The sequence below is a fragment of the Macaca thibetana genome, chromosome 12 (genome assembly GCF_024542745.1).
Source record: "Macaca thibetana thibetana isolate TM-01 chromosome 12, ASM2454274v1, whole genome shotgun sequence".
Taxonomy (NCBI): Eukaryota; Metazoa; Chordata; class Mammalia; order Primates; family Cercopithecidae; genus Macaca; species Macaca thibetana.
The window spans coordinates 116,965,631-116,990,205 of NC_065589.1; the positions used below are offsets into that span (position 1 = coordinate 116,965,631).

Below are 24,575 nucleotides of genomic sequence, written 5' to 3' on the forward strand. Positions count from 1 at the left end.
TCATTGTAAACTCTAAGTGAAATAAATGTGGACCACATAAATAAATTGATTACATAATTGATTATCTAATACAGCTATAATTGTAAGGCTCCATCAGTTTAATGATTCTCAAACTTTAATGTGCCTATGAATCTCCTGGGGAATCTTATTAAAATGCAGGCTTTGTTCCAGTAGCCTGAACCAAATTCTGGGAGAGCCCAAAACTCTGCATTCCTAACAAGCTCCTGTGCCACAGTTTACACCTTGAGAAGTAAGTGTCCAGAAGTCAGTATATGTCAGTTGTTTTCAGTTGGAAGAAAGAGAAAATGGAATGCAAGGACCAAACAAATAGAAGTGAAATGATATCATCCAGGCCCAGGGTCTCTCTGTCTCCTTGTTCTCCTGACCTTGTCACCTCTTTAACACTCGGGCCCCTCATGACCTCTGATGGCAGCTGCAGTTCCAGAATCACTTCCTGACACTCAGAAGTCCGGAAGAAGAAAAATACCGTATCTATGTATATCTTTCTTGGGAGAAAGAAAGTCTTTTCTAGACCCCCAGAACCCTTTTCCTGTCCCTGTGACCAGAATGGGGCTACGTATCCAACCCTAACTAAATCACGGGCAGTGTCAGCAAGGGGATTGGGAATTCCATACTTGGCCTGGATTGCATTGTTTTGTTTTGTTTTGAGATAGGGTCTCTGTCACCCAGGCCAGAGTGCAGTGTCACGATCATAGCTCACTGCAGCCTCCAACTCCTGTGCTCAAGCAATCCTCCCGCCTCAGCCTCCTGTGAGCTGAAACTACAGGTGTGAGCCACCACACTGGGGTAATTTTAAAAATTTTTTGTAGAGATGAGGTTTCACTATGTTGCCCTGCCTTCTCTCAAACTCCTGGGCTGAAGTGATCCTCCCATCTCAGTATTCCAAAGTGCTGGGGATTACAGGCAAGAGCCACCACACCTGGCCTGACCTAGATCAATCAGGGTCTACTGTTAGAACTGGGAACTGGGGAGAAACTTGAGTAAAGCTGTGGTTCCATTAGAAAGAAAGTGAAAGTAGGCGACCAGCAGTGTCCACTACACTATAATATTCAATTGGATTTACTGCTTATATAGAGACCTATGGGTTATCTATATATAATAGGAACTTTGGTGATTTTTCTCAAGAAAGTTAAGTACAAATGAAAAAGTGTTACCCAATATCCATTAAGAAGCATATGAAGTTTAAGGCAGAAAAATTGCTTGAGGCCAGGAGTTCAAACCCAGTCTTCGTAACACAGCAAGACCCCCACCTCTATAAAAAATTAAAAATAAAGAAGTGTATGAAAACAAATATCTCATGATCTGTGCTGGATGGAGAGGTCTGGGACTGTGGGAAGCATAGTACCTGTTCTGAAATCTACAGTTTTGGGCCAAGAAAACAGAAGGAACTAAAGCAACCTACTCTATAAACAAATGAATTGTTTCACCCCCTTGGCCAACAGGTACTGAGTAATCAATATGGACAAAGAACTGTGTCAAAGTGGCTGGGTGCGGTGGCTCATGCCTGTAATCCCAGCACTTTGGGAGGCCGAGGCAGCCGGATCACCTGAGGTCAGGAGTTTGAGACCAGCCTGGCCAACATGGCAAAACCCTGTCTCTACTAAAAATACAAACAATTAGCCGGGCATGGTGGCAGGCACTTGTAATCCCAGCTACTCGGGAGGCTGAGGCAGGAGAGTCCCTTGAACCTGGGAGGCAGAGGTTGCAGTGAGCCGAGATTGTGTCATTGCACTCCAGTCTGGGCAACAAGAGCAAAACTCTGTCTCAAAAACAAAAACAAAAACAAAACACTGTGTCAAGGATTTTGGGAGATCCTAAGACAAGGTACAGTTCCCTCCCTTAGGAATTCTGCAGTTTAAGTCACAGACATGAATCATGTTGGGTGCAATATAGAGATAAAGATGGCGGAACAAGGGGTTATGGAAGTCCAGAGGAGGGAAGGAGTCCTTCCGGACTGGTGGGTTAGGAGGAGGGTGGGGAGGAGAGGAGACCTTATCCAGAGCTAGCCTTGAAAGATGGGGAGATTTTTAGTAAGTAATAATGGTGGGGGACAGAGAAGAATTGGAGAATGGGAAGATGGAAAAAATGAACATTTCTCATTGGGAAAGAGCAGGGAGGGAATATACGCATCCAGCACAAGAGGCAATGTAACAAGACAGGTACCCTCACTGGACTCTTACTATACCCTCTCATCAACATGAAGCCGTAAGTAACATCAAGCAAGTATCAAAGCCATACAAGCAGGGAGTGAGACAAGGACAATTCCTGGGAAAAGAGAAGCTTCAGTTGTCTTTGAAAAAAATAATGTTCATGGATGAGCAGGGTGGAATGGACAGGGCAGGAGGTCAGAGGAGCGGGCGCGGTTTCATGTTTACAACCCCTAAATATCAGTATCAAGGACAGAAACAGTTTCTTCAATGAATAAATTGCAACAACTAAAAAAAGAGATGCAAGAGGAATCTGTTGATGAAAAGAGGCCTAAAAGACACATCAATCTGTTTTGATATACAAATTTTATTTGAATTCTTAAATATCAGTATCAAGGACAGAAACAGTTTCTTCAGTGAATAAATTGCAACAACTAAAAAAGAGATGAAAGAGGAATCTGTTGATGAAAGGAGACCTAAAAGACACATCAATCTATTCCAATGTGCAAAATGTATTTGAATTCTGATTCAAACTCTAAAAATAAATATGGCACGAGATAATTTGAAGATGTTAATAAATTATAATTTCTAAGGTATTGTGGTTATGTTTTTTTAAAGAACGCTTATCTTTTGGAGGTATATTTTGAAATATTTATTGATGAAATGATGTCTGGGATTTTCTTCAAAATAATACTAGGAGTCAGGGAAAGATACGGATGAAACAGGATTGGCTAGGGTTTGATCATCGTTGCAGCTGGGTGTTGAAGGTCTATTTTACCAGTCGGTCTGCCTTCGTGTATGTTTGAAATTTGCTGCAACACAAAATGTAAAACAAACTACAAGAAAGTGGGCGTCAAGAGTGATGCCTGTCAGGTGAAGCCCCGCCCACTGGCTCCGGCGGCTCCGCCCCGTCCGGCTTCTCTCCCGCGCTCCGCTCTTGCAGGGTTCCAGTGTGTGGTGTTTCCAACTTTCTCATGTCCCCTCGGGAATCCATTCGCATCCCATGCCGTAAGTCGCGCTGTCAATTCTTGGCCAGGCCCGGCAAACTGCTCCGAGCTCCCAGGAGTCACCCGCCGCCTCTGGTCCTGGCCCGCAGCCGCCCGGCTCCCCCGCCCTGGGGCGTTTGGTCGCGCCCGGCCGCCAGCCCTGGGAGCGCGTCCGCGTCGTCATGGCGACGCTCCGAGCGGGCGCCGGCGCCGGCCGAATCCGGCCCGGGAACCACCTCCAGGGTGAGCGGCCTGGGACCTGGGGCCGGGGTGGCCCAGGGTCAGCCGCTGGGGCGCCGCAGCCTAGCTGCTGAGGCGACCGAGCCCCGGGCGGTGTCCGTCCTCAAGTCGGCCGTAGCTTGGGTCCGAGGAGAGGTCGGGCCCAGAGGGTGACAGGAGGATGGTAGCGGGGCGGTGCACGGGCCTGGGGCGACCCTGACCCTTAGCAGGAGTGGAATGAAAGGTCGCGACGGGGAGGAGGCACTTGGCGGGGGTGAGAGGGCCTGCCTGGAAGAGGATGGGGCGAGGGGCCTAGGGTGCGGCGGTGAGACCCGGAGCCAGGCCTACTGGGGCGGTAGGCTAGCCGGCGTGTGGGCGGCGTGGAGACCGCCTGGCTTCTGGGCCTGCCTGAAGCACAGGGGATGTGAGGCTCCGGGAGGAAACGGGCTGCAGGGTGAGCCTAGGGCGGGCGTTGAAGGGCTGGAGGGAGGGGAAGCAGGTGAGGAGAGGGCCATGCAGCCGTCAGCGATGCTATGAGAGGTGGTGCGAGGGAAGGGGAGAACTTCTCTCTGAAAGTGATTGTTAAGCGCCTCCTTCCATAGATTCACTGCATGTCGCTTGATGCTGTCCGTCTCGGGAGTCTGAAGCTATGAGTCTTCTCCAGAAAAAACAAAACCAAAAAAACACATAAAGATCCACACTATTTAACATTCCATCTCAGAGGCTTCACCGGCCAGCCCCACGGCTTGCACAAGGGCCCCAAGTTCAGAGATTTAGTTGTGGAATATATAAGGGAATGTGAGATTTGTAAAATGTTCTTAAAGGGCTATAAATTATTAACACCAAATTAGTAGTAGAAGCAGTGATTGCTAAAGAATGTTAAAGTGTGTTGGGATCACTGTGAACTTCATGAAGAAAATGGAACTTAAAATGAGTGTGATAAGGGAAGGCAAGTCGGACACAGGGTTTGGCATGAACTGAGATCCACAGAGCTGGAATGCACCCATGTCTGGCACCTGGCTGGCCGTAGGTTTCACCCCCTCCTCATCACCCCTCCTCCTTACCCCTTCCTCATCACCCCCTCCTCCTTACCCGCTTCTCATCACCCCCTCCTCCTTACCCCCTCCTCATCACCCCTCCTCCTTACCCCCTCCTCATCACCCCTCCTCCTTACCCCCCCTCATCACCCCCTCCTCCCTCACCCCCTCCTCCTTACCCCCTCCTCCTTACCCCCTCCTCATCACCCCCCCCTCCTCCTCCCCCCCCCTCCTCATCCCCCTCCCCCCTCCTCCTTACCCCCTCCTCATCACCCCTCCTCCTTACCCCCTCCTCATCACCCCCTCCTCCTTACCCCCTCCTCATCACCCCGTCCTCCTTACCCCCTCCTCATCACCCCCTCCTCCTTACCCCCTCTTCATCACCCCTCCTCCTCACCCCCTCCTCATCACCCCCTCCTCCTCACCGCCTCCTCCTCACCCCCCTCCTCCTCACCCTGTTAGCAGAGGGATGGAGGAGGGTAACTCTGAAATGCCAGTTGTCCTGTAAACAGTGCCTTCAAGTGTTAAAGACTTCCATAGTCACATACTCTAAGAAACTCATTTGGAGAAATCTCTGAAAGAAAAGTCTTATTTAACTGTCTACATCAATATTTTCCAAATTTGTTTGACCTAGAGCCTGTATTTTTCCCTTCTCGGGCCCCTGCAATGAGCTCAAGAAGCATCTCAGAAGTACATTTCAAGAAAAGCTCCTGGGGAGAATCAAGGACCACAGGAGGGTTTGGAGCAATGGCATGACATTGGGTTGCGATGGGTTATGTAAGAAGATTAATGGGACAGCCGTGTGTGGGAATGGAATGGCCCGCAGAGAGGAGAGCCAGGGAGGGCATGAACCACAGTAAACCACACAGAGACGAGGTACATTTATCAAAGAAAGAGAAAAAAATGTGCATGGTTTCTCATGGATGATTATACTGCTGCTCTTTCCTCCGCAGGACATGACCTTTGGCTCTAAAAAGAAGACTCCATTTTTCATGATAAAATGGCAGTGGTGAAAACCCCCAGCAGAGGACTAAAGAATGCTAAAGAACCCCTTAATAATGCATCGCCCCAGCTCTTGAAGGACCTAGTGGAGGAGCCGAAGCAAAGAAAAGAAGTACCTAATCACCTCCTCGAATCAAGTAGGTGGCTAGAAGACAGATTTGCTTTACAACTCACATCTTCACAGGCGAGCCAAAGTCCAGAAAGCATAATGGGATTTTTTAGTGCAGATTTATCTATATCATTTTATAGGCTTATACGAATTTTTATTACTAAGAACAGTCATTCTATTTATATCCATCTGCTTAACTGATAGATTTTTGTGGAGTATGTAAATTAATCAAGTTCTGTTGCTTCCACTTCTTCTAATGTCTTTCCTATCTGCTCCCCCTATCTTGCGTCTCATGTTCAGTGGGCCGCTGGGACTCCTCCCCCACCACATTCTTCTCCTGTCAGTTTGCTTTCTAAAATCCTGGCTGGCTCTTATCCCTAATCTGCTCAAACTCCCAACAGTCACCCTTTGCATACAGAATAAAGTCACAATTCCTTTGCTTGGCCCCCTTCACTGTCTAATCTGAACCTGTCCACCCAGCACCATCCCCATCGCCATGCCCCACTCATTTCTAGCTCTGGCTACATGAGGTTCCTTCCTGCCCTTCGGACCACAAACATTTTAGACCTTTTTGCCTTTTCATGTACCTATCCTGTAGTCTAGAAAGCCTGAGAAATCCTATAGCTATTATGGAAAAGGATAATCATTTTGCCTACATTCTTTCCATTCAATCCACACAACAATACATCATGAGGTAGGATCTATTTACATTTTACTCTTGGAGAAGGTGAAACTCAAAGAGACCACATGATTTCCCCAACATGGCACACCTAGTAAGTAGAGAGCTGGTGTTCAGCCACCAGAGCCCTGGGTCTAGCTCTTAACATGCTTGGTTACCCACCACTCGTCTTTCAAAGCCCATGTCAAATGTGGGGACATAATACTGTATTTGGATATGGTTCTGTTGTCACTGTAGAACTTGTCAAGTGAAAATTGATATATGTGACCATTTCTGGGCATTAGAAGAAAAATGCCAGTTTTATATCTACTCTGTGGCTCTAAAATAAAATCTTTCAACATTAAAAACATTATAGAATAAGCTGGGTGCGGTGGCTCACTCCTGTAATCCCAGCACTTTGGGAGGCCAAGGTGGTCGGATTATTTGAGGTTAGGAGTTTGAGACCAACCTGAATGAACGACATGTTGAAACCCCAACTCTACTAAAATACAAAAATTAGCTGGGTGTGGTGGCAGGCGCCTGTCATCTCAGCTACTTGGTAGGCTGAGGCAGGACAGTCACTTGAACCCAGGAGGCAGAGGTTGCAGTGAGCCAAGATCGCGCCACTGCCCTCCAGTCTGGGTGACAGAGCGAGACTCCCTCCCTCTCAAAAAAAGATAATCAATCAATAAAAATAAATAAATTTTTAAAATTACAGAATATGGTAATTTCAGTGCTTAAAAATGACCAAATAATAACCTACAGAGATCATCAGTTCCCCTACCACACCAGCCTTAACCCATTCTAGCTGTTCAGTTTGACCCAAGTGGATGACAGTGACAGCTCACCTGGTGAGAAGAAAAAAAACACCAAATATTTCACACCCACTTCAGATGTACCCCAGAATTATGATGATCAAAGGGATGGGGTGAGGATGTCTGTGCTTCACAAGATTTGGATGCAGTCAAAGTCAAATGCTATCATTTGTAAGAAGGTGGACAGTACATTCATGAGGAAGGCAGATTACTGGTTGGAATCCGACAGACCTGGGCTTGATTTTTGTTTTGTTTGTTTGTTTTATGTTCTTTTGAGACAGGGTATTGTTCTGTTGTCCAGGCTGGAGAGCAATGGTACAATCACAGCTCACTGCAGCCTCTATCTTCTGGGCTCAAGTGATCCTCGCACCTCAGCCTCCCATGTAGCTGGGATCACAAGCGCACACTACCATGCCCAGCTAATTTTAAATTTTTTTATAGAAACATGGTCTCACTGTGTTGCCCAGGCTGGTCCCAAACTCCTGGGCTCAAGCGCTCTTCCTGTCTCAGCCTCCCAAAATGCTGGGATTACAGGTGTGAGCCACCATGCCTAGCTTTGATTTTTGATTACCAGCTGTAGGCAAGTTTCTTAACCTTGTTAAGTCTTACCTCCTTCATCTGTAAAGTAGAAATAATACCTACCTCAAAGGGCTGGAGTGAGGATTATAAACAAATGTATGCATACCACTGCCTGGCACAAAGCGTGTACATAGAGTGGGTTCTCAGTACCTTCTCCACACGTTTGCTGCTGCCTAAATAAAGAGCTGGGAAAATTTTTGTAGACCTGAACACTTCTGTGAGCTCAGCCATTTAAAAGAGACATTCACATGACACCAAAAGCAGTTTGAGACTTACCATTCTGAGTGATAACTTTTCAGAGCTTTAAGTTTTAATATTACTCTATATCACATTGTAATTCTAACCAGAGGAAATCAAATAAAAGTTAAATACACAGTAATAAAATTAAGTGTGTGGTATTTGAATACTTTGAGCTGGGTATTCATTATGTAATGAGTAATCTCAGTGCTAGGCAGAGCAAAGACAGGCCATATGCTCTTTATAAGCTGGTGTTTTATGACAAAGACGTGTACAAAATGTGTGAAGAGCAAATTCTTTCACTAGGTAACAATCTGCCTGATTTTGTGTTGTAATGATAGTATCTCCCAAGTGATGTTTAAAAATAGAGAGGGAGAAGGAGTTCAGTTTATTTAGAACAGATAATTAATCTTGTTGACAGCTGGATCCAATGTCTACAACTTTCATATGCTTAAAATGCCCTAAATTAAAGAAAGCTATGTTAATAAGGATCAACTTTAATATTTTCTTTGATGTCTCATGATGTGCTTATCTACATTGTTTTTATAGAGGTTTATGCAAAACTTGTGAATAATAAGGTCATACAGGCCAGACCTGGCATAATACATTTTGGAGGCTATCAAGTAGAAAAACAGCACCAACAGATTCTGGTAGGTACTTTTAAAATGGGATAATTAATCCCCATAATGAAGTGACACGAATGTTCTGAATTTATATTATTCACTTATCTAAAGAACAGCATAATCAGCCGTAGTGCAAGTGTAAATTGGGCCAGAAAGGTAGTTCTATGATGAGAAACTTTAAGGTTGCATCAGTGTCTTGGACAAGTTACTTTCCTCCTGCTAAAGGCTCCGCTTGCACTCTTTCCAAATATGTGTCATTGCTGAGTGACTCTTAGGGGCCAGGTGCTGTGCTTCGTGATTTACATGATTTAATTTAATCCTTATGCTAGCTCTGTGGAGGCTACATTATTCCTCTCATTATATATATAGGTGAGGAAACAGAGATTCCTAAAGGTTAAATAATTTATTCAAGGACACAAAGCTGCTAAGTGTCAGAGGCAGAATTTAGCTCCTGGGCTGCCTTTCTCCGCATCACTCTTGCTCCAGGCCTGTAGCACCAGGAAGAGGGGTGTCCCTTTCCTACGAAGCTCCAAGCAGGGCTTCCTTTTACCTGCTTGGGTCAGACGGCCATGCCTAATCAGTCACTCTGGCCAGAGAGAATTTGTCTAGGTCCAGGGAGGCAGGGGTCAGCCCCACTGAACAGGCTTCTGAAGAGATAGCTGCAGGGCTGGACTGCAAAGGAGCCAAAGCCTATAGCAACTGCAGTTTAGCACAGAGCCACACTGAGGCCCAGCCCTTCCTGGGTCCCCTTCACTGACCTGGATATTGACTGGGGTGGGCTCTGCCTTATTTCAGGGTCCCACCTAAGCATCCTGTGCACAAATGGACCCGAACAACCTCAGTGACTTCACCATGATCCCCTAGTCATGCCTGGCAGGACTTCTCAGAACTACTCCAGTTTGGCCCTAGATCCAGGCCAAACTGTCCCCATGTATTGTTGGGGAGGGGCGGAGGTGGGCTCTTTTTACATGTGCCCTCTGAGACTCTGCCTTTGTGTGCGATGGCCCTCCTCTGGCCCTGTCTCCAGCCACCGCAAGACTCCACTTTTAGATGTACAACATTCTTAGAAGCCGTATCTTAAGGTAGATCATTTTAAGAAAGTTCTAATCATCACGTTCAGTTGTTTAGAGTGAGGCAAAACACTGGAGGAAACTGACAAATAGTAAAGTTATCAGGAAGGAAATTTCTCTCAGGAAGACCCCAAAGAACAGAGGAGAACACAGTTTCCATGAATCCTTATACAATGAAGTGAGTAGCGAGAATAGGTGAGAAGGGGAACCTGTTAGGTGCCAAGTATTTCCTCTTAGGAAAAGGGTTAGGATTTGAACCTGTTATTAGGAACTTCACCTATCAACCTCCAAGGTCACATTTCTTACAACACAGCATCAAAGACCAAAGTTAATGATTCATTTTGAAGCCTACTGATGCTGGTTATAAGGTTTGCTGTCTATGCTGTGGTAGGATAGATCTAAAATAATTATGATTCATAATTACTCATTGTTTATAAATCAAATATATGCCAAAGGCTAAGATAAAATTTTATTACTTGCTCCTTATCCTTTCTTTCTTTTATTACTGCTTTATTGAGTGATCATTTATTATCATAAATTTACCCATTTACAGTATACATACAATTCAATAATTTTTAGTATATTCTCAGAGTTGTGCAACCATTGCCACAATCTAAATTGAGAATATTTTTATCACTCGAAGAAGAAACCCCACACCCACTTTCAGTCCCTCCTCATCCCCTATTCCCATCCCACTCCCACCCTAGGCAATCACTCATCCAGTTTGTGTCTATAGAGTTGCCTCTTCCTGGACATTTCTTGTGAATGCAATCATACAATACATGGTCTCTTGTGACTGACTTCTTTCACTTAGCATAGTGTTTTCCAGGCTTATCCAAGTCATAGCATGTAGCAGTACTTCATCTCCTTCTATGACTGAACAGCATTCCATTGTGTGGATAGAGCACATTTGGTTTATCCACTCATCAGCTGATGGATGTTGGGTTGTTTCCACACTGGGGCTATCATGAATGATGCTGCTATGAACATTCATGGGCTTGCTTTTGTGCACACATTTAGCATTCTCTTGGAGATATACATAGGAGGAGCATTGTTGGGTTATATGGTTTGTTAGCTTCCTGTGGCTGCCATACCACAAATTTAGGGTATTAAACAAACAACTAATAAAGTCGTAAAGACTTACTCCTGTGTTTTCTTCTAAGAGTTTTATAGTTTTAGCTTTCGTATTTAGACCTATGGTTTATTTTGAGTTAATTTTTATGTATTGTGTGAGGTAAGGGTTCAACTACAATCTTTTGCGTGTTCTACCATTATTTGTTGAAAGGACTGTTCTTTCCCCTATTCATTGGTCTTGACTCTCTTGCTGAAAATCAATTTACTGTAAATGTAAGGGTTTATTTCTGAACCCTCAGTTGTACTCCATTGATCTATACGTCTGCACTTATGGAAGTACCACACTTCATTCCTGTAGCTTATGGTAAATTCTGAAATCAGGAAGTGCGAGTCCTCCAGTTTTGTTCTTTTTCAAGACCATGTTGGTTATTTTGGGTTCCTTGTAATTCCAAATGAATTTTAGGATCAGCTTTTCAATTTCTGCAAGAATACTTTTGGGATTTTGATGGGAATTGCATTGAATCTGTAGATCAATTTGGGGAATGTTGCAACCTTAAGAATATTACGTCACAATTCTTTTTTATAATAAATGTTTTATAACTTTTGTCACTAGCCTTAGGATATTTTCCACCTGTGTGGGTTCGGAAGATGAGGGCTCACCTTCCTTAAAATAGACTTTCCTCAGAATTACATAGGCATAATTAGCTTGCTAAGAGTCCTGTAGTTTCAAGAAATATTGACATTTTTTAAATGATGGCAACTATTAGAGTTAATAATGAACCGATAAGTTAAAAAGTTGCTATATCAAAAAAATTAACAATATAACACTTTTGGATCACAACATAGCTTTTTAAAACTGGCCTCTTTTTTTTTTTTGCTTAGTATAATGTTAGTGATTCCAATAGTGTTACTAAACTTAAAATTATTTTAACCTCCTCATAATTTTAATCATATTATTGTACACTTTACTATTTATTTCTTTAATTGGTCTCTTTTTTTGCATATTACTTTGTTATCTCTAACGAAGTTGTACTGTCTGGTTGATGTTACCTTGTTTCTAATAGAGTTAAGGGTTTTCTTCTGTTTAATTCCACATACAGTTGGTGAGAGTCCCCATTACATGCCAAACAAAGTGTTGAAGCATCATGGGAAATGCTAAGGTGAATAAAATCAAGGAATTTTCCAAGTAGCAGAAAGTGTTTCAAAACCACCAAATAGCTCAAACATGAGACTAGGCAAGGAAGGTGGCATGAGGAAGTCAGAAGAAAATGTTCTGTAGAGAAAAGGCACCATTTCACCTCTGTAGGAGGGTGTTAGAGGCATGTGGAGGAGAGGCCATTGGGGATAGCCCAGAAGCTAAGTAGGAAGTGGGGAGAAGGCATTCGGGGCGCAGAGGAAGACATGCAGGGGCTCGAGTTGAGCCAACAAATGGCCTATTTGGAGGCTGGTTTGCCTGGAGGGTAGGGCTTTGGCGTAGGTAATGGAGAAGGTGGGACATGTGGGTTGGGACAAGAATATCAACGTAAGGAGTGTGCATGTGATTCAGAAAGCAGCAGGAAGTTAAGGAAGTATTTTTGAGAGGGTTATGATGCATTTGAGGAAGATCAACTTAGTGGAATTTTAGAGGATGATGTGGTTCTTTTCTTTCATTAGCATCCCCTAGGGAAACATGAATGAGAGAAACTAAATACTAAGGAATAAGATTTTGTCAGGTAGGATTGAGCTTTGGAAGATTGCAGCCATCACAGTGTCTAAGATTCCTTTGTCCTCCCAAGAATCAATTTTGACTTCCTTCCTTTGTGGGTGATTTCATCCCCACTTAGAATTCGTGGGGAGCAAGGGAGTATGGTTTAGTTATTGAAAAAGGTATGAAGCCTCAACTCGGCTTCATTCTGCTGCGAATGGAGGCCATGTCTGTCTTTCATATTGCTGCTTCCCTGGCACCTCATGCAGTGCCTGAGTGAAGGCACCCAACAAGCACTTGTGAGAGTTGTGAGGTTATTAGAAGAGTGGCAGAGGCTCACTAATCCCAAGGAAATACAATGTAAAGTCTAGGTGGTCATATTGCTTCTATCAGACATTAAATCAAACAGAAATAGATAAAAGTCAAGTGATTTCATCTTCATGACATTCTCGGAAATCTTGGGAGAGCCAGCCCCCAGTTTCCACTGGCAAATTGAAGCGGAAGCTTAAGGCAGTTGCCTTGAAATTCTTGCCAAACAAGGTGGAAAATCCAACAACTGCTTTTATCTTGGTTTGGCTACAGCAAACTATGCAAATTGCCCAAGAATGGAATGACTGAATGTGTATTTAAAACCACAAATAAATTGTTCATTAACATTTCAGATCAATCCAGCCCTGGCTGAAGGATCTGAAACATTTTGCTCGCATTCATATTGAGATCAGTGTTTCAATGTACTTTAAAATTTCAAATAATGGTCCCTGGTTTTCTCAAAGCCAAGACCCCTTAAATTTGTTTTTACCTTTGTGGAGTGATTTGGTCCTGGAAATGATTAAGTAAATAATCCATCAGTTTTCCTTCAAGATAACCAGTGTTGCTGTTGCCAGCCCAAAACAAAATTGTTAGCCTAAAAAGTCTTATCTTAAATAAATGAACAGTTTCTTCTGGCTTTGTCAAATAGTAATATTTGTTTTTATATTAATTTACATTAGAGACCTGTTCTATTACAGCCTTAGAGACCCCCAAGATCTTGCATCTCAAAATCAGGGCCATGAATCCCAGTAGCTGCTCAGAGTGTGGGGATGGGAGAATTGAAGCCACAGTATAAACACAGCACATCTTTCTAGAGCATCAATTTCACTCTTACATTTTGGAGAAATGCAATATAGAGCAAAATTTTAGAGCAAATGCATGACGAAGATGCATTTTAAAATAAAACACTTTAAAGAACGTATAAGGCTGCTTGAATTTTGTCCCCAGATCCCTCAAGTTAAGTATGGACCTTCTTTGAGAAGCTGTGCTACTGAGCTTGCAACTTGCAGGCTGAAGTATTGTGTTTGAAGGTTAGCCCTGACCGACTCCAAGCCAAGACTTCACTGGAGGGCAGGTTCTGCCGTTCCCTCTAGAAGGAGGAGAATAGACTCTCCTGAGGAAACACAGAAGGGAGCCTGAAGCAGCATGGGATTGGGGGTGAAGAGAGCTGGGAGCCCTCTTGAGGAAATTCCTATAAATCCTGAGTAACAGCTGTTAAACTTATGACTACTTGATGTGTGGTTGATGGTTTTTGTGGGGTTTTTGTGGAGTGGGAAGCGGTTCTGAAAAACTCTAGAAGGGGCTGAATTTCACTTTGGAGTAAATATGGCACCCTGCGGAGACAGCACCAAGGAAACAGGGAGCCCCAGGCCAGCAGAAGGTCAGCTCCCAGGGGAACAGAGATCCCAGAGGGACTGGGAGGTCTACTGACCCAAAATTGAAACACAGGGTAGGATTTCAGGCAATTTTATCTTGCCTAAGGGTAACATTGGATTGCTTGTGTTTTGTTATGTTTTCAAATAAACTCTTCGTATTAATTTAACGTACACTTTCTAAGTACTTGATTCGTTTTCCCAAGGTTTGTTTTTCCTTTGAATGATAATTATTTTTCCCAGTTTTAGTTATAAATGGAAAGGCAGGACTGGCATTTTATCTCTGAAGGGATATTATTTATAATGATCTAAAAATAAAGCTGATCTGCTGATAAAGTATAAAAAGAAAGATAGGAAATGCAGGCTGGGCACTGAGATGCGCTGATCCATCAGACAGTAGGATGTAGTGGAAAGAGCCCTAGCCCAGAGCTGGAGACCGGGTTCTAGGCCCAGGTCTTCCACTCACCCTGTGGCATGGACAGTTCCAGGTCATTGTGTCTTCATGAAATAAGGACATTGCACAAAATTGGCTCTGCAGCCTGGGCTCAGACAAATCTTTGATAGGACAAAAAACATGGATGATTATAGGAAACAATGAGTACTTGCAACCAAAAATTGAGAACTGCAAAATTAATAAAATCTTCCTCTTTTGGAAGTCAGTCTTTTGGATGTTGACTTTGTTTACTAAAGCGTGGAGAATAAGCTGTTCATTTTTTGCTATAATTTGTCATGTTTTGTTGTTAAGTTCATTGAAAAAGCTCATTGGCACAATGTCCCCTGGAATTGTCTTGGGCATTATTTGGTGGAAATATCCCTGCCTGCACCGTCACTGTGTCTGCTGACTGCCTTCTCTGCCATCTGCCATGTGGGTCACAGCTCACTGCAGCCTCAAACTCCTGGGCTCAAGTGATCCTCCCACCTCCGCCTCCTGAGTAGCTGGGATTACAGGTGTGAGCCACTGCACCCAGCTACCCAGGCCTTCATTCTCCACTCGTCTCCGTTTCACTTCAGATCTCAAACAGAAGCTGAATATTTTCTTCCTGTTTCTGAGCTCTTATTAACTAAATATCTACACTTTTGTTTGAGTTTGTTGTTTCTTATTTCTCTGTTGATCCAAATGACCAATTCCAGATCAAGAATCTTTTAAAGGTAGACATGGGAAACTATAGTCAAATAATGTATCTTTTACTATCACGAATTGAATCTATGTTATTCTTTAAGAAAATCATCTACTATTTTCTTATTGCTAATTTTTTTCTTTTTCCTTTTTTTTTTTTTTTTTTTTTTGAGAAGGAGTTTCGCTCTTGTCGTCCAGCCTGGAGTGCAATGGCGTGATCTCGGTTCACTGAAACCTGCACCTCCTGGGTTCAAGTGATTCTCCTGCCTCAGCCTCCCTAGTAGCTGGGATTACAGACTCCCACCACCACGCCCAGCTAATTTTTGTATTATGGGGTTTCATCATGTTGGCCAGACTGGTCTCAAAACTCCTGACCTCAGGTGATCCACCTGCCTTGACCTCCCAGAGTGCTGGGATTACAGGTGTGAGCCACTATGCCTGACCCTCCTATTGCAAATTTTTTACTCACTTGACAATATAGATATTATGTCATGAATTCTGGCATGCCCCCTTCATGTTCAAATGGGTAGTGGTTAGATTTGGATTTGCTCTGACACACTCAGGTTGGAGGAGAGGTCAGGTCTCTTTATTTGTCCATAGGTGCTGGCTGGATCTCCAGTCTTGGGCGTTTAGGTTCCTGTCTTCCTTGGGACCATTCAGGAATACTGGAAAAATGGAGCCAACCCAGCAGCTTGGAGGACAGATCTCTGTTCTGGTCTTCTGCCCATATTGTTGCTTGTTGGAAACTGACCTAAGCCAGTGAGCTTATTTCTAATTGTCAGGCAGATATTGAGAGTCTGACCCTGACAGCATGTGGGAGTCACAGGTCCACTCCTCAGCAGCCTTGCTACAGGTGGTCTGCTGCAGCGAACAGGTCTGAGAAGACACTCTACAACACATATGAACACTTACTAGCAAGCAGGCAGAAAGATCACTGTGTTTGTAATCTCACAAAGTCCCAGCTATAGCTCCTGGTGGGGAGGCTTTAATGGCAGCAGATGTGACAACTGGCTGACCGAATACTTTAGTAAAGTACAGAGCATGGGGCCTGAGAGGGAGTCTGGGGCCCTTGAATGTAATTCTAAAGGATATTGGTCTTTTGCGCTCACCTTTTGTTTGAGAGTGGAAATGCCTGGATAATATTTCTAGTTAATCCATAGATTCTGAGTATCCTTACCACTAATACAGAAGACTCTCCAGAATGAACTTAGGTGGCATAATTGAAACACTCTGGGGGCTGCCTCTGGAGTGTAGATGCTGGGTTAGGATCCTTCGGTGCTCACAAAGCACTCCTAGAGGCCGGTCGCGGTGGCTCATGCCTGTAATCCTAGCACTTTGGGAGTCTGAGGCAGGTGGATCATGAGGTCAGGAGTTCGAGACCAGCCTGACCAACATGGTGAAACCCGTCTGTCTCTACTAAAAATACAAAAATTAGCCGGGCCTGGTGGTGCGCACCTGTAATCCCAGCTACTCAGGAGGCTGAGGCAGGAAAATCACTTGAACCCGGGAGGCAGAGACTGCAGTGAGCCGAGATCGTGCCACTGCACTCCAGCCTGCACAACAGAGCAAGACTCCGTCTCAAAAAAAAAAAAAAAAAAAAAAAAGCCCTCCTAGAGTGCAGATTGCTGATTTCCTCTGAGTTTAACCACTCCCAGGGTACATATTAAAACCAGTTTATACACCCTTGTTTGTTGCAGTGTTCTTAGTGAATTATTTTTAAGGAATAACAGATGATAGAACCACTTTTGCTTCCAGTTCTTCCTGGACTCCAGCTTGAGAACTTCACAGCCCTCCCCCAGTGAGAAGCATGGGGACAGAGCTCTTTGTTAAGGTTCCAGGCCTGGAGCTGAGTGGCCCCTCTCCATCCTCAGGTGGGTCCTGTCACCCCAGGACTCACAGCACACCTCTCCTCCTAGCCTCTCTCACAAGGGCTGCTCTCATGGGTCTGGCCCCTGGGAACTCATCCCTTCACCAAGACTGCCCATGTGCAGGTCCCCTTGGAGGCCAAGAGAGGCCTGGGAAACTTTTTGTTTGGGCTTTTAACAAGTTTTGTAAGAAAAGGAAGATACACCAAAACAGGGTCACAAAAATTGTAGTGCTTTAAGAATGTTCGCATGTAACAAATAAGAACGTTTTAAACACATGCATGACCAGACACAGTGGCTTATACCTGTAATCCCAGCACTTTCAGAGGCCAGCGTGAGAAGATCCTTGAGCCCAGGAGTTCCAGACCAGCCTGGATAACATGGTGAGACCCCATCTCTACAAAAAATAAACATTAGCTGGGCATGATGGGGCGTGCCTGTAATCCCAGCTACTCAGGAGCAAAAGCAGGAGGTTTGCTTGAACCCAGGAGTTCAAGGCTTCAGTGAGCTATGATTGTGCCACTACACTGTAACCCGAGCCACAGAAAGACCCTATCTCAAAAATAAAAAAATAAAAAAGCAACAACAAAAGAACCACAGGCAAACACAGTGTGCCCTCGTCAGGAGGGAATGTCTAAAGTCTTACTTAGAACATTGAAGAATGTCAGGCCTCAAGCAATGGGCCTTCCAAGCCCCTGGGACAGGCCCAGCCTCTGGCCTAGACTTCAGAAACCAAAGGTCTCTTAACCTTCCCCTGGCCCAGGCAAAGCCCAGATCCCCAGAATTCAAAGTTCTTGTGTCCCTTTCAAACAAAGGAAGGAAAAATACCTCTTTCCTCAGAGACCCACCAGATGATCCTGCCTCACAGGGATGGCCTTCTCCTGTCACTTTCAGAGAATTCCCACCCTCGACTTCCTTTTCATCTGCCCAGGCATGGATTGGAGGCTGTCTTAGCCATGTTCCTTTTCCTGACTTTCTGATAGTTTCAGTGTCCTCTGGCCCCTAAACCAGTGGCATGTAATTAGAGAACCTGTAGGAGTTGGTGCCTGACTTCTTAGCTCCATTGAATCACAGGACTAAATTGAGTTCAACAAAAAGCACTTGCAGTAACGTTCAGGACTGTGGAGAGGGGCCTCTAAAGGATACTAAGTCTCGGGCTGGGGTGTGGAGGCTTTGGTATTGTTCCTACAGTACTGCAGGCTTTGGTATTGTTCCTAAGGGGGAAAGTGGGGACAAAGGGAACGTTTTATAATTCTTGAAATGGTGTGTGTTGTGTTTATTATTCTTCAAATGGTGTATGATGTATTTCAAATCTTTTAAAAAGTTAAAAAATACAGGATATCTCCTCAAGTTCTTTCAGGAACAGATGAAGTCTACATAAATGAGATGAATATGCAAATAAATAAAGCCGTGTATTTCCTCTAAATACTTCTTTTTCTCTCCCAGCATCTGGTCAATGTTTCCAACGAAGACACAAGTGTTCATATTTTACCCCCGCAAACCAAATACTTTGAGATCAATTATGTAAGAAAGGTAAGTGTCATTGGTTTCCCCGTTCTCCCATGGTGTGGTTGTCTGCGTCTCAGGCCTGTGGAGGGTGGGTATGTGGTGTATTGTCCCCCCTGGTGCTGCTGTCTGTGCAGTCCGGGGCTTGTCCTGACAAGAGCCCACCTGTCTTCCAGGAACACCACCTGGTCCCTGGCTTGTCCCTCACGGTCACCGTTACATTTTCTCCAGATGAGTGGCGATACTATTATGACTGCATCCGCATTCACTGTAAGGTGGGTCTCTTAACATTGCTTTTTTTTTTTTATGGTGGGTTAAAACTGACATTCTCAAGGGTGGCAGGAAGAGAGGTGGAATGACCACTGAGAGCTTTCTTGGCCCAGTACCGGGTGTTCCCCGGGTGACCAGTGTGACTGGTGTGCGAGGCTTGTTGCCCAGTGACATGGCCCAAGATGGGAAAGTGTTAGGCTGCAAAGGACCTGGACAGAGTCAGGAGATGCTGTTTGCTGCAGGCTTCCCACTGCCCTGTGCCTAAAGCTTCATCTATCATGTGGTGCTGGCAGTTGCTGAAGCCTTTTCAAATAACTTTAACATACTCCCTTAAATGCTAGGTTGAAAAACTAACAACCATCCAAGTTATGATTATAAACGCCAGCCACTGGCCTATGCCTGGGATTGCCCACAGAGGCAGCCCTGGTGCGGGGATGGGGGTGGTTCCGGGAGGTGGGAGCTGTTTGAGTTCTTCTGAGCCTTTCCTAGGTCACCTAATTCATCCTTTGGCCTCCAGCCAGAGCTGCTGTCATTCCTTCTCTTAACACTGTCCCCTCTGCCCCTCCCTTTGCTTGATAGTCCAGACCCAGGCTTCAGCTTGAGAAGCCTTTAGGTTAACTAAATTATGTTTAGTTATGTTTCAAAACCAAAACAGAAGAGTATACATTAGTAACAAAGGAGTTTCTATTGTTTTTCTTTTTAAGCAATGCTTTTATTTCTTACAATCTGTACAATAAGGTGACTTGCCTTAAAAGCATTTCACTTTTTCTTTCCAAAAAAGTTACAAAAATTTGCAAAGTTAACTTTTGTAAATTGATAGTGTTGTCTCTGACTCACATCATCATATTAGAGATGCATTTCCACAGGGGGAGGGAACGAACCTTAGACCCAACATACCCTCAGTAATATTTTAGATCAAGAAGCGCATTTCCTTAAGAATGTGGTAGACCATTTTTATTTTTTTGGCGTTTCAATTAAAAAAAAAATAAAAATGGCCGGGCACAGTGGCTCATGCCTGTAATCCCTGCACTTTGGGAGGCTGAGGCAGGTGGATCACCGGAGGTCAGGAGTTCGAGACCAGCCTGGCCAACATGGTGAAATCCCATCTCTACTAAAAGTACCAAAAATTAGCCAGGCCTTGTGGTGCACACCTGTAGTCCCAGCTACTCCGGAGGCTGAGGCAGGAGAATCACTTGAACCCAGGAGGTGGAAGTTGCGGTGAGCTGAGGTCACACCACTGCACTCCAGCCTGGGCAACAGAGTGAGACTCCATCTCAAAATAAAATAAAAAATAAAAACAAAACCAGAATATTGCTTTCAGATGGAATATTCTGTGCTGAACAGAAGAAGAATCCCTAGAACAGGCATTGTATATAATGCCAGGACACATTTTCTGTTACTACCAAATAATGCTAATAATAATACCTCACTTTTATGCAGTACTTTTGACTTTTTAATACCATCATCTGCTTTAATTCTAAAAATACCTTTAAGGAAAGATGTGATTATCTCCACTTTGCAAAGAAAGAAACTATGCCTGGAGAGGCTAACAGTCCTTCTGAAGGTTAACGTCCTATGAGACAAGAAGCAGGTTTCTCTGCCCTCTTGCCAATACATTGTTTTCTATTCTGTGCTGTCTGGATCAGATGACTCTGTGTTGGTTCTCTTTTTCTTGGGCCACTAAAGATTGTGTTTCTTCATAATTTTCTGAAATAGAAGCAGATAGATTACTGTCGTCATATCTCTATGAGGCGTCATTATCTTTAGCGTCCTTGGATAATAGTGAACATCATTTCAGTAAAGGGTACTTAAACTTTTCTACGCTTCGTTTATGGCTAAGAAAACTCAGTATTTCTAATGTTGTAGTTAAGTGCCGAAGTTTCTTAAGGAAATATTTTTTAATGATAGAAAACAAGATAAGAAATAAAGCATCTACAAGTTTGTCTAAAAGTCGTAGTCTTCAAAATGTTAAACTTGACTTTTTCTGATTAATTTTAGGGAGACGACACTTTGCTTGTTCCTATTCATGCCTATCCAGTAATGAACTCACTGGACTTTCCTTCATTTATAAATCTGTCAAATGTTCTGCTTGGTGAAAGGTGAGTTACCAAAATGTCAACAAAATGTATAGGACGTGAAAAACTAAGAGATATTCATACGAAACCTTAGACTTTTGTTTTTCCTAATGGAAGTTCATCCTTCTACCTGAAATAGACTAGACTTGTCATTGTAAAAGGCCAAAAAAAAAACCAAGAAAAAAAGCAAAAACAAAAACCAAACATGAGTCAAAAGATCATAAGCAAGAAGGCGAATTTACTGGTCAATTAACAGAAAGGTGCAGGCCACGTGGATCTTCAAGGGCCTCTGGGTCTAGGGATTTAAATCCAGTTGCAGGAGCCTGACTCTCCCCATATCTTAGTTCCACTGTCTTGCACTTCATTCTCAACAGGTCCCCTTCATGGGAGCAAGACAGCCTCCAGGAGCTCCAGACATTAGCCTGGGGATGGGGTGATTGGAGAGGGTGGAGAGGTTGGTGACATTCAAGCAAAACCCCAGGACTGAGGCTTATGGGACCAACCTGGATCATATCCCCATCCATTAACCAATCTGTTTTTGAGATGAAGGCAAAGACAACAGAATTTCACTACAGAAGCCAAGGCTCAGATTCTCTCCTTTTTTTGGGAAAATGGTGAATGATTCCAATATAACTTAAGGAATGTCTTGTTCTTTCAGTAAATACTAAATGTCTACTACCAGGCATAGTGCTGTCTGTCCCTAGATGGATATTGAGCTGTGAGATATTGATATATAGTTGCCCTTCAATATCCATAGAGGATTGATTGGTTCCAGGACCCCCCACAGGGTCCATGGATGCTCTAGTCCTTTACATCAAATGGCATAGGCTGGGCTTGGTGGCTCACGCCTGTAATCCCAACAGTGTGTGAGGATTTCTGTTTCTCCTACATTGTTGCTAACAATGAGAATTATCAGACTTCTGCATTTTTGGTGACTTTTACATTCTTAGCCCCATGCTCTTCCATTCTCTATTTCTTTTCCCCAAAAAATTCTACAAGAACTCCACCGCAGTACTTCCTCCTTCCCGCTCACCAACCCTTCCTGTGTTCGCTCACTCCTCCTCAGTAGGTCTGTACAGGGACGCCAAGAGTTTAAATAAGTGAATCCTTCCTTGCAGGGTCCTCTCACTCTCTAAATTTTGAGAACAGCTATTTCCTTTGAGTGGGCAAATACAGCGATTTTTATCAAAGTTGAAGTGGCAGGAAACAACTAACTCCGTAGTTCACTAATTCTTTTTTTATTTTCTTCTTTTTTCCCTTCCATAAATTACTTTTTGTTTGGATCATAAGCCAGACTTATGAGTTGAAAACAATGAATTATAAAACTGGTGAAAATAATATGCCTAATAACGCAGACATCAGCCTTGGGTTCTTAAACCAAAAATCTACCAACCTCCCTAGAGGCTGTTCCCAAGCTACTTTGTGTATAATACCCTTCATTTGTAACCAGAATGAAAATTTCAGCTGAACGGTTTATTTAACGGAGTTATTGTATATAATGATGTGATATTTTTAAAAAATCTTTCAAAAGATAAGCACGCTACTCTTTTCTTCCAAACATTCCAGCAGCAGGCATAGCCTTCCAAGACTTCATGCCCTTCATGTAATGGCTTGTAATCAACTTTTAACTGCTCAAACTGTGCTATCCTACATTCGGTCCAAAATGTGTGGTAACAGGATGGGGGGTGACTACTGGAAAAGGCTTTCAGCTAAAGTGTTTTCTATTAATCCTAGGCTACCTTGGGGTTGAAGGTATCATTTGGGTGGGTTCTTTATGCAGTATTCATTCAGTCAGTCAGTTAACAAACCTTTATTGAATGCCCGCCATGTGCCAGGCACAGTGTTAGGTTCTGAGGATGCAGAGATGATCAAGACTTGGTACCATGACCAAATAGAGAGTTTCCATGCCTAATTCAGTGTATACTGAGAAGGGATGACCCGGCTTCATTGAGGTAAGTTGAGGGCAGGCAGGATGAGGAGCTCAGGCAGCACTTCCAGGGGGAGAACATGTCTGAGCTGAGTTTGGAAATTTGACTAGAAATGAGCCAGCAAAAGGAGGGTGTGGAGTAGAAAAGAAGAGGGGGTGTTCCAGGAATCATCATCTGTAGAAAATTTTAAAACAATCAAGTCTACTAAAAGTGAGTCCGCTTTTGCATATTACCATGCACTGACAATTCTTAATATTGCCAATGATAAAATACTCCTCCCTGCAAGGGTGGACTTGCTCCTAGCCACTGCCTCTGATGCATGAGAAGCTATCACCTTAAATGCCAGTCTCTCCTGTGGTCTCCAAGCTTGCCACTCTCATTTTTGTTGGTGTCACAGCACTTTGTTTCCTGTGAGACCCATCGAGCCATCCTACTCTGTGCCGACTGCGGTCCAGCCTTGCTCCTTCTCTGCCTTAGCATGAGCACCGCCCCCAGCCCTTACCGACATGAGCACCCTCAACGGGGCTCCATTCCTGTCTGCAGGGGCAGCTTGTCATCGGATGATGGGCCTAGAAATGTGCACCTCTGAGTGCTGCCTCTTGGCACGTGTCCCAGCTACCTGGCGGTGCTGAGCCCTACCGCACTGGTCTTTCCATCCCGCACACCCCACTCAGAGGCAACTCCTGGGTCAGTGCCTCTTTTGGCTTCACCATCTACTTGTCATGATGTCTTTCAGCAATGGGACCTCTGACTGTGCTTGCAGGGTGGTTTTTTTTTTTTTCCTTCTAAGTTTTAGATTTTATTTTTATTGTATTGTATCAAAATATATGTAGCATAAAATTTACCATCTTAACCATTTTTATGACTATTTATCTTACCATAATAGGGCCTGGAGTTTTTTTGAAGACTTTATATTCTTATAGCAGTTTCATTCAAAGCAAAATTGAAATGAATGTACAGAGATTTCCCATATCTCCCTGCCCCATGCATGCAGAGCTTCTCCTTATCAACAACCCCCACCCAAGTGCCATATTTGTTACAATCAATGAACCTACATTGACAGATCATTATCACCCAAAGTCCATAGTTTAGGGTTCACTCTTGGTGCTGTATAGCCTATGGGTCTGGACAAATGTATGGCATGTATCCACCATTGTGGTATCATGCAGAGTATTTTCACTGCTCTAAAAATCCCATGCTTCTCCTATTCATTCCTCCCTCAACCCCCACAACCCCTGGCAACGACTTTTTTTTTTTTTTTTTTACCGTCACCATAGTTTCTCAGAATATCATATAGTTGGAATCATATAGTATTTAGTCTTTTTCTGATTGAATGCTTTCACTTAAAATATACATTTAAGGTTCCTCCATATCTTTCTAGGGCTTGGTAGCTGATTTCTTTTCAGTGCTGTGTAATATTCCATAGTCTAGATGTACTACAGTTTATTTATTCATCCACCTACTGAATGGCATTTTGACAGCGTCTAAGTTTTGGTAATTATGAATAAAACTGCATTAAACGTCCATGTGCAGGTTTTTGTGTGGATGTAAGTTTTCAGTTCCTTTGGGTAGATACCAAAGAACATGATTATTGGATTGTATGGTAAAAGTATGTTTAGTTTTAAAAGAAACTACCAAACTGTCTTCCAAAGTGTCTATAGTGATCTACTCTGATGATTTCTTTTAACTAGTTCAGTTAGACTATTGATGTTCATAGTGATTATTGATACAGTTCTATTAATATCTACCATATTTGTTAGTTTTGTATTTGTTGCCCTTGTACTTTGGTTCTTTTTGTCTTCCACTATTTATCTTCCTGTGGTTTTAACCGTGTATTTATATGATTCAATTTTTTCTCCTTTCTTTTAGCA

General features: G+C 43.5%; 2 protein-coding genes across 3 annotated transcripts in view; one reads left to right on the top strand and one right to left on the bottom strand.

Annotated features, from left to right (window-relative positions):
* C12H2orf76 (chromosome 12 C2orf76 homolog) overlaps window positions 1-24,575 on the bottom strand; it is a 447,011-nt gene that overhangs the window by 259,601 nt on the left and 162,835 nt on the right. The gene's annotated exons all lie outside the window — the stretch shown is intronic.
* The window catches only part of CFAP221 (cilia and flagella associated protein 221), a 113,606-nt gene continuing 92,347 nt past the window's right edge, over window positions 3,317-24,575 (top strand). Inside the window, exons 1-6 of one of the 2 annotated variants that reach the window (XM_050752702.1) lie at window positions 3,317-3,397; window positions 5,364-5,549; window positions 8,360-8,460; window positions 18,372-18,458; window positions 18,608-18,706; window positions 20,700-20,800. In XM_050752702.1, coding sequence (XP_050608659.1) covers window positions 5,411-5,549; window positions 8,360-8,460; window positions 18,372-18,458; window positions 18,608-18,706; window positions 20,700-20,800 — 527 coding nt within the window. In that variant the 5' untranslated portion in view covers window positions 3,317-3,397; window positions 5,364-5,410. Of the gene's footprint in view, window positions 3,398-5,363; window positions 5,550-8,359; window positions 8,461-18,371; window positions 18,459-18,607; window positions 18,707-20,699; window positions 20,801-24,575 lie in introns of those variants that run through there. The other variant, XM_050752703.1, reaches the window with a different exon arrangement.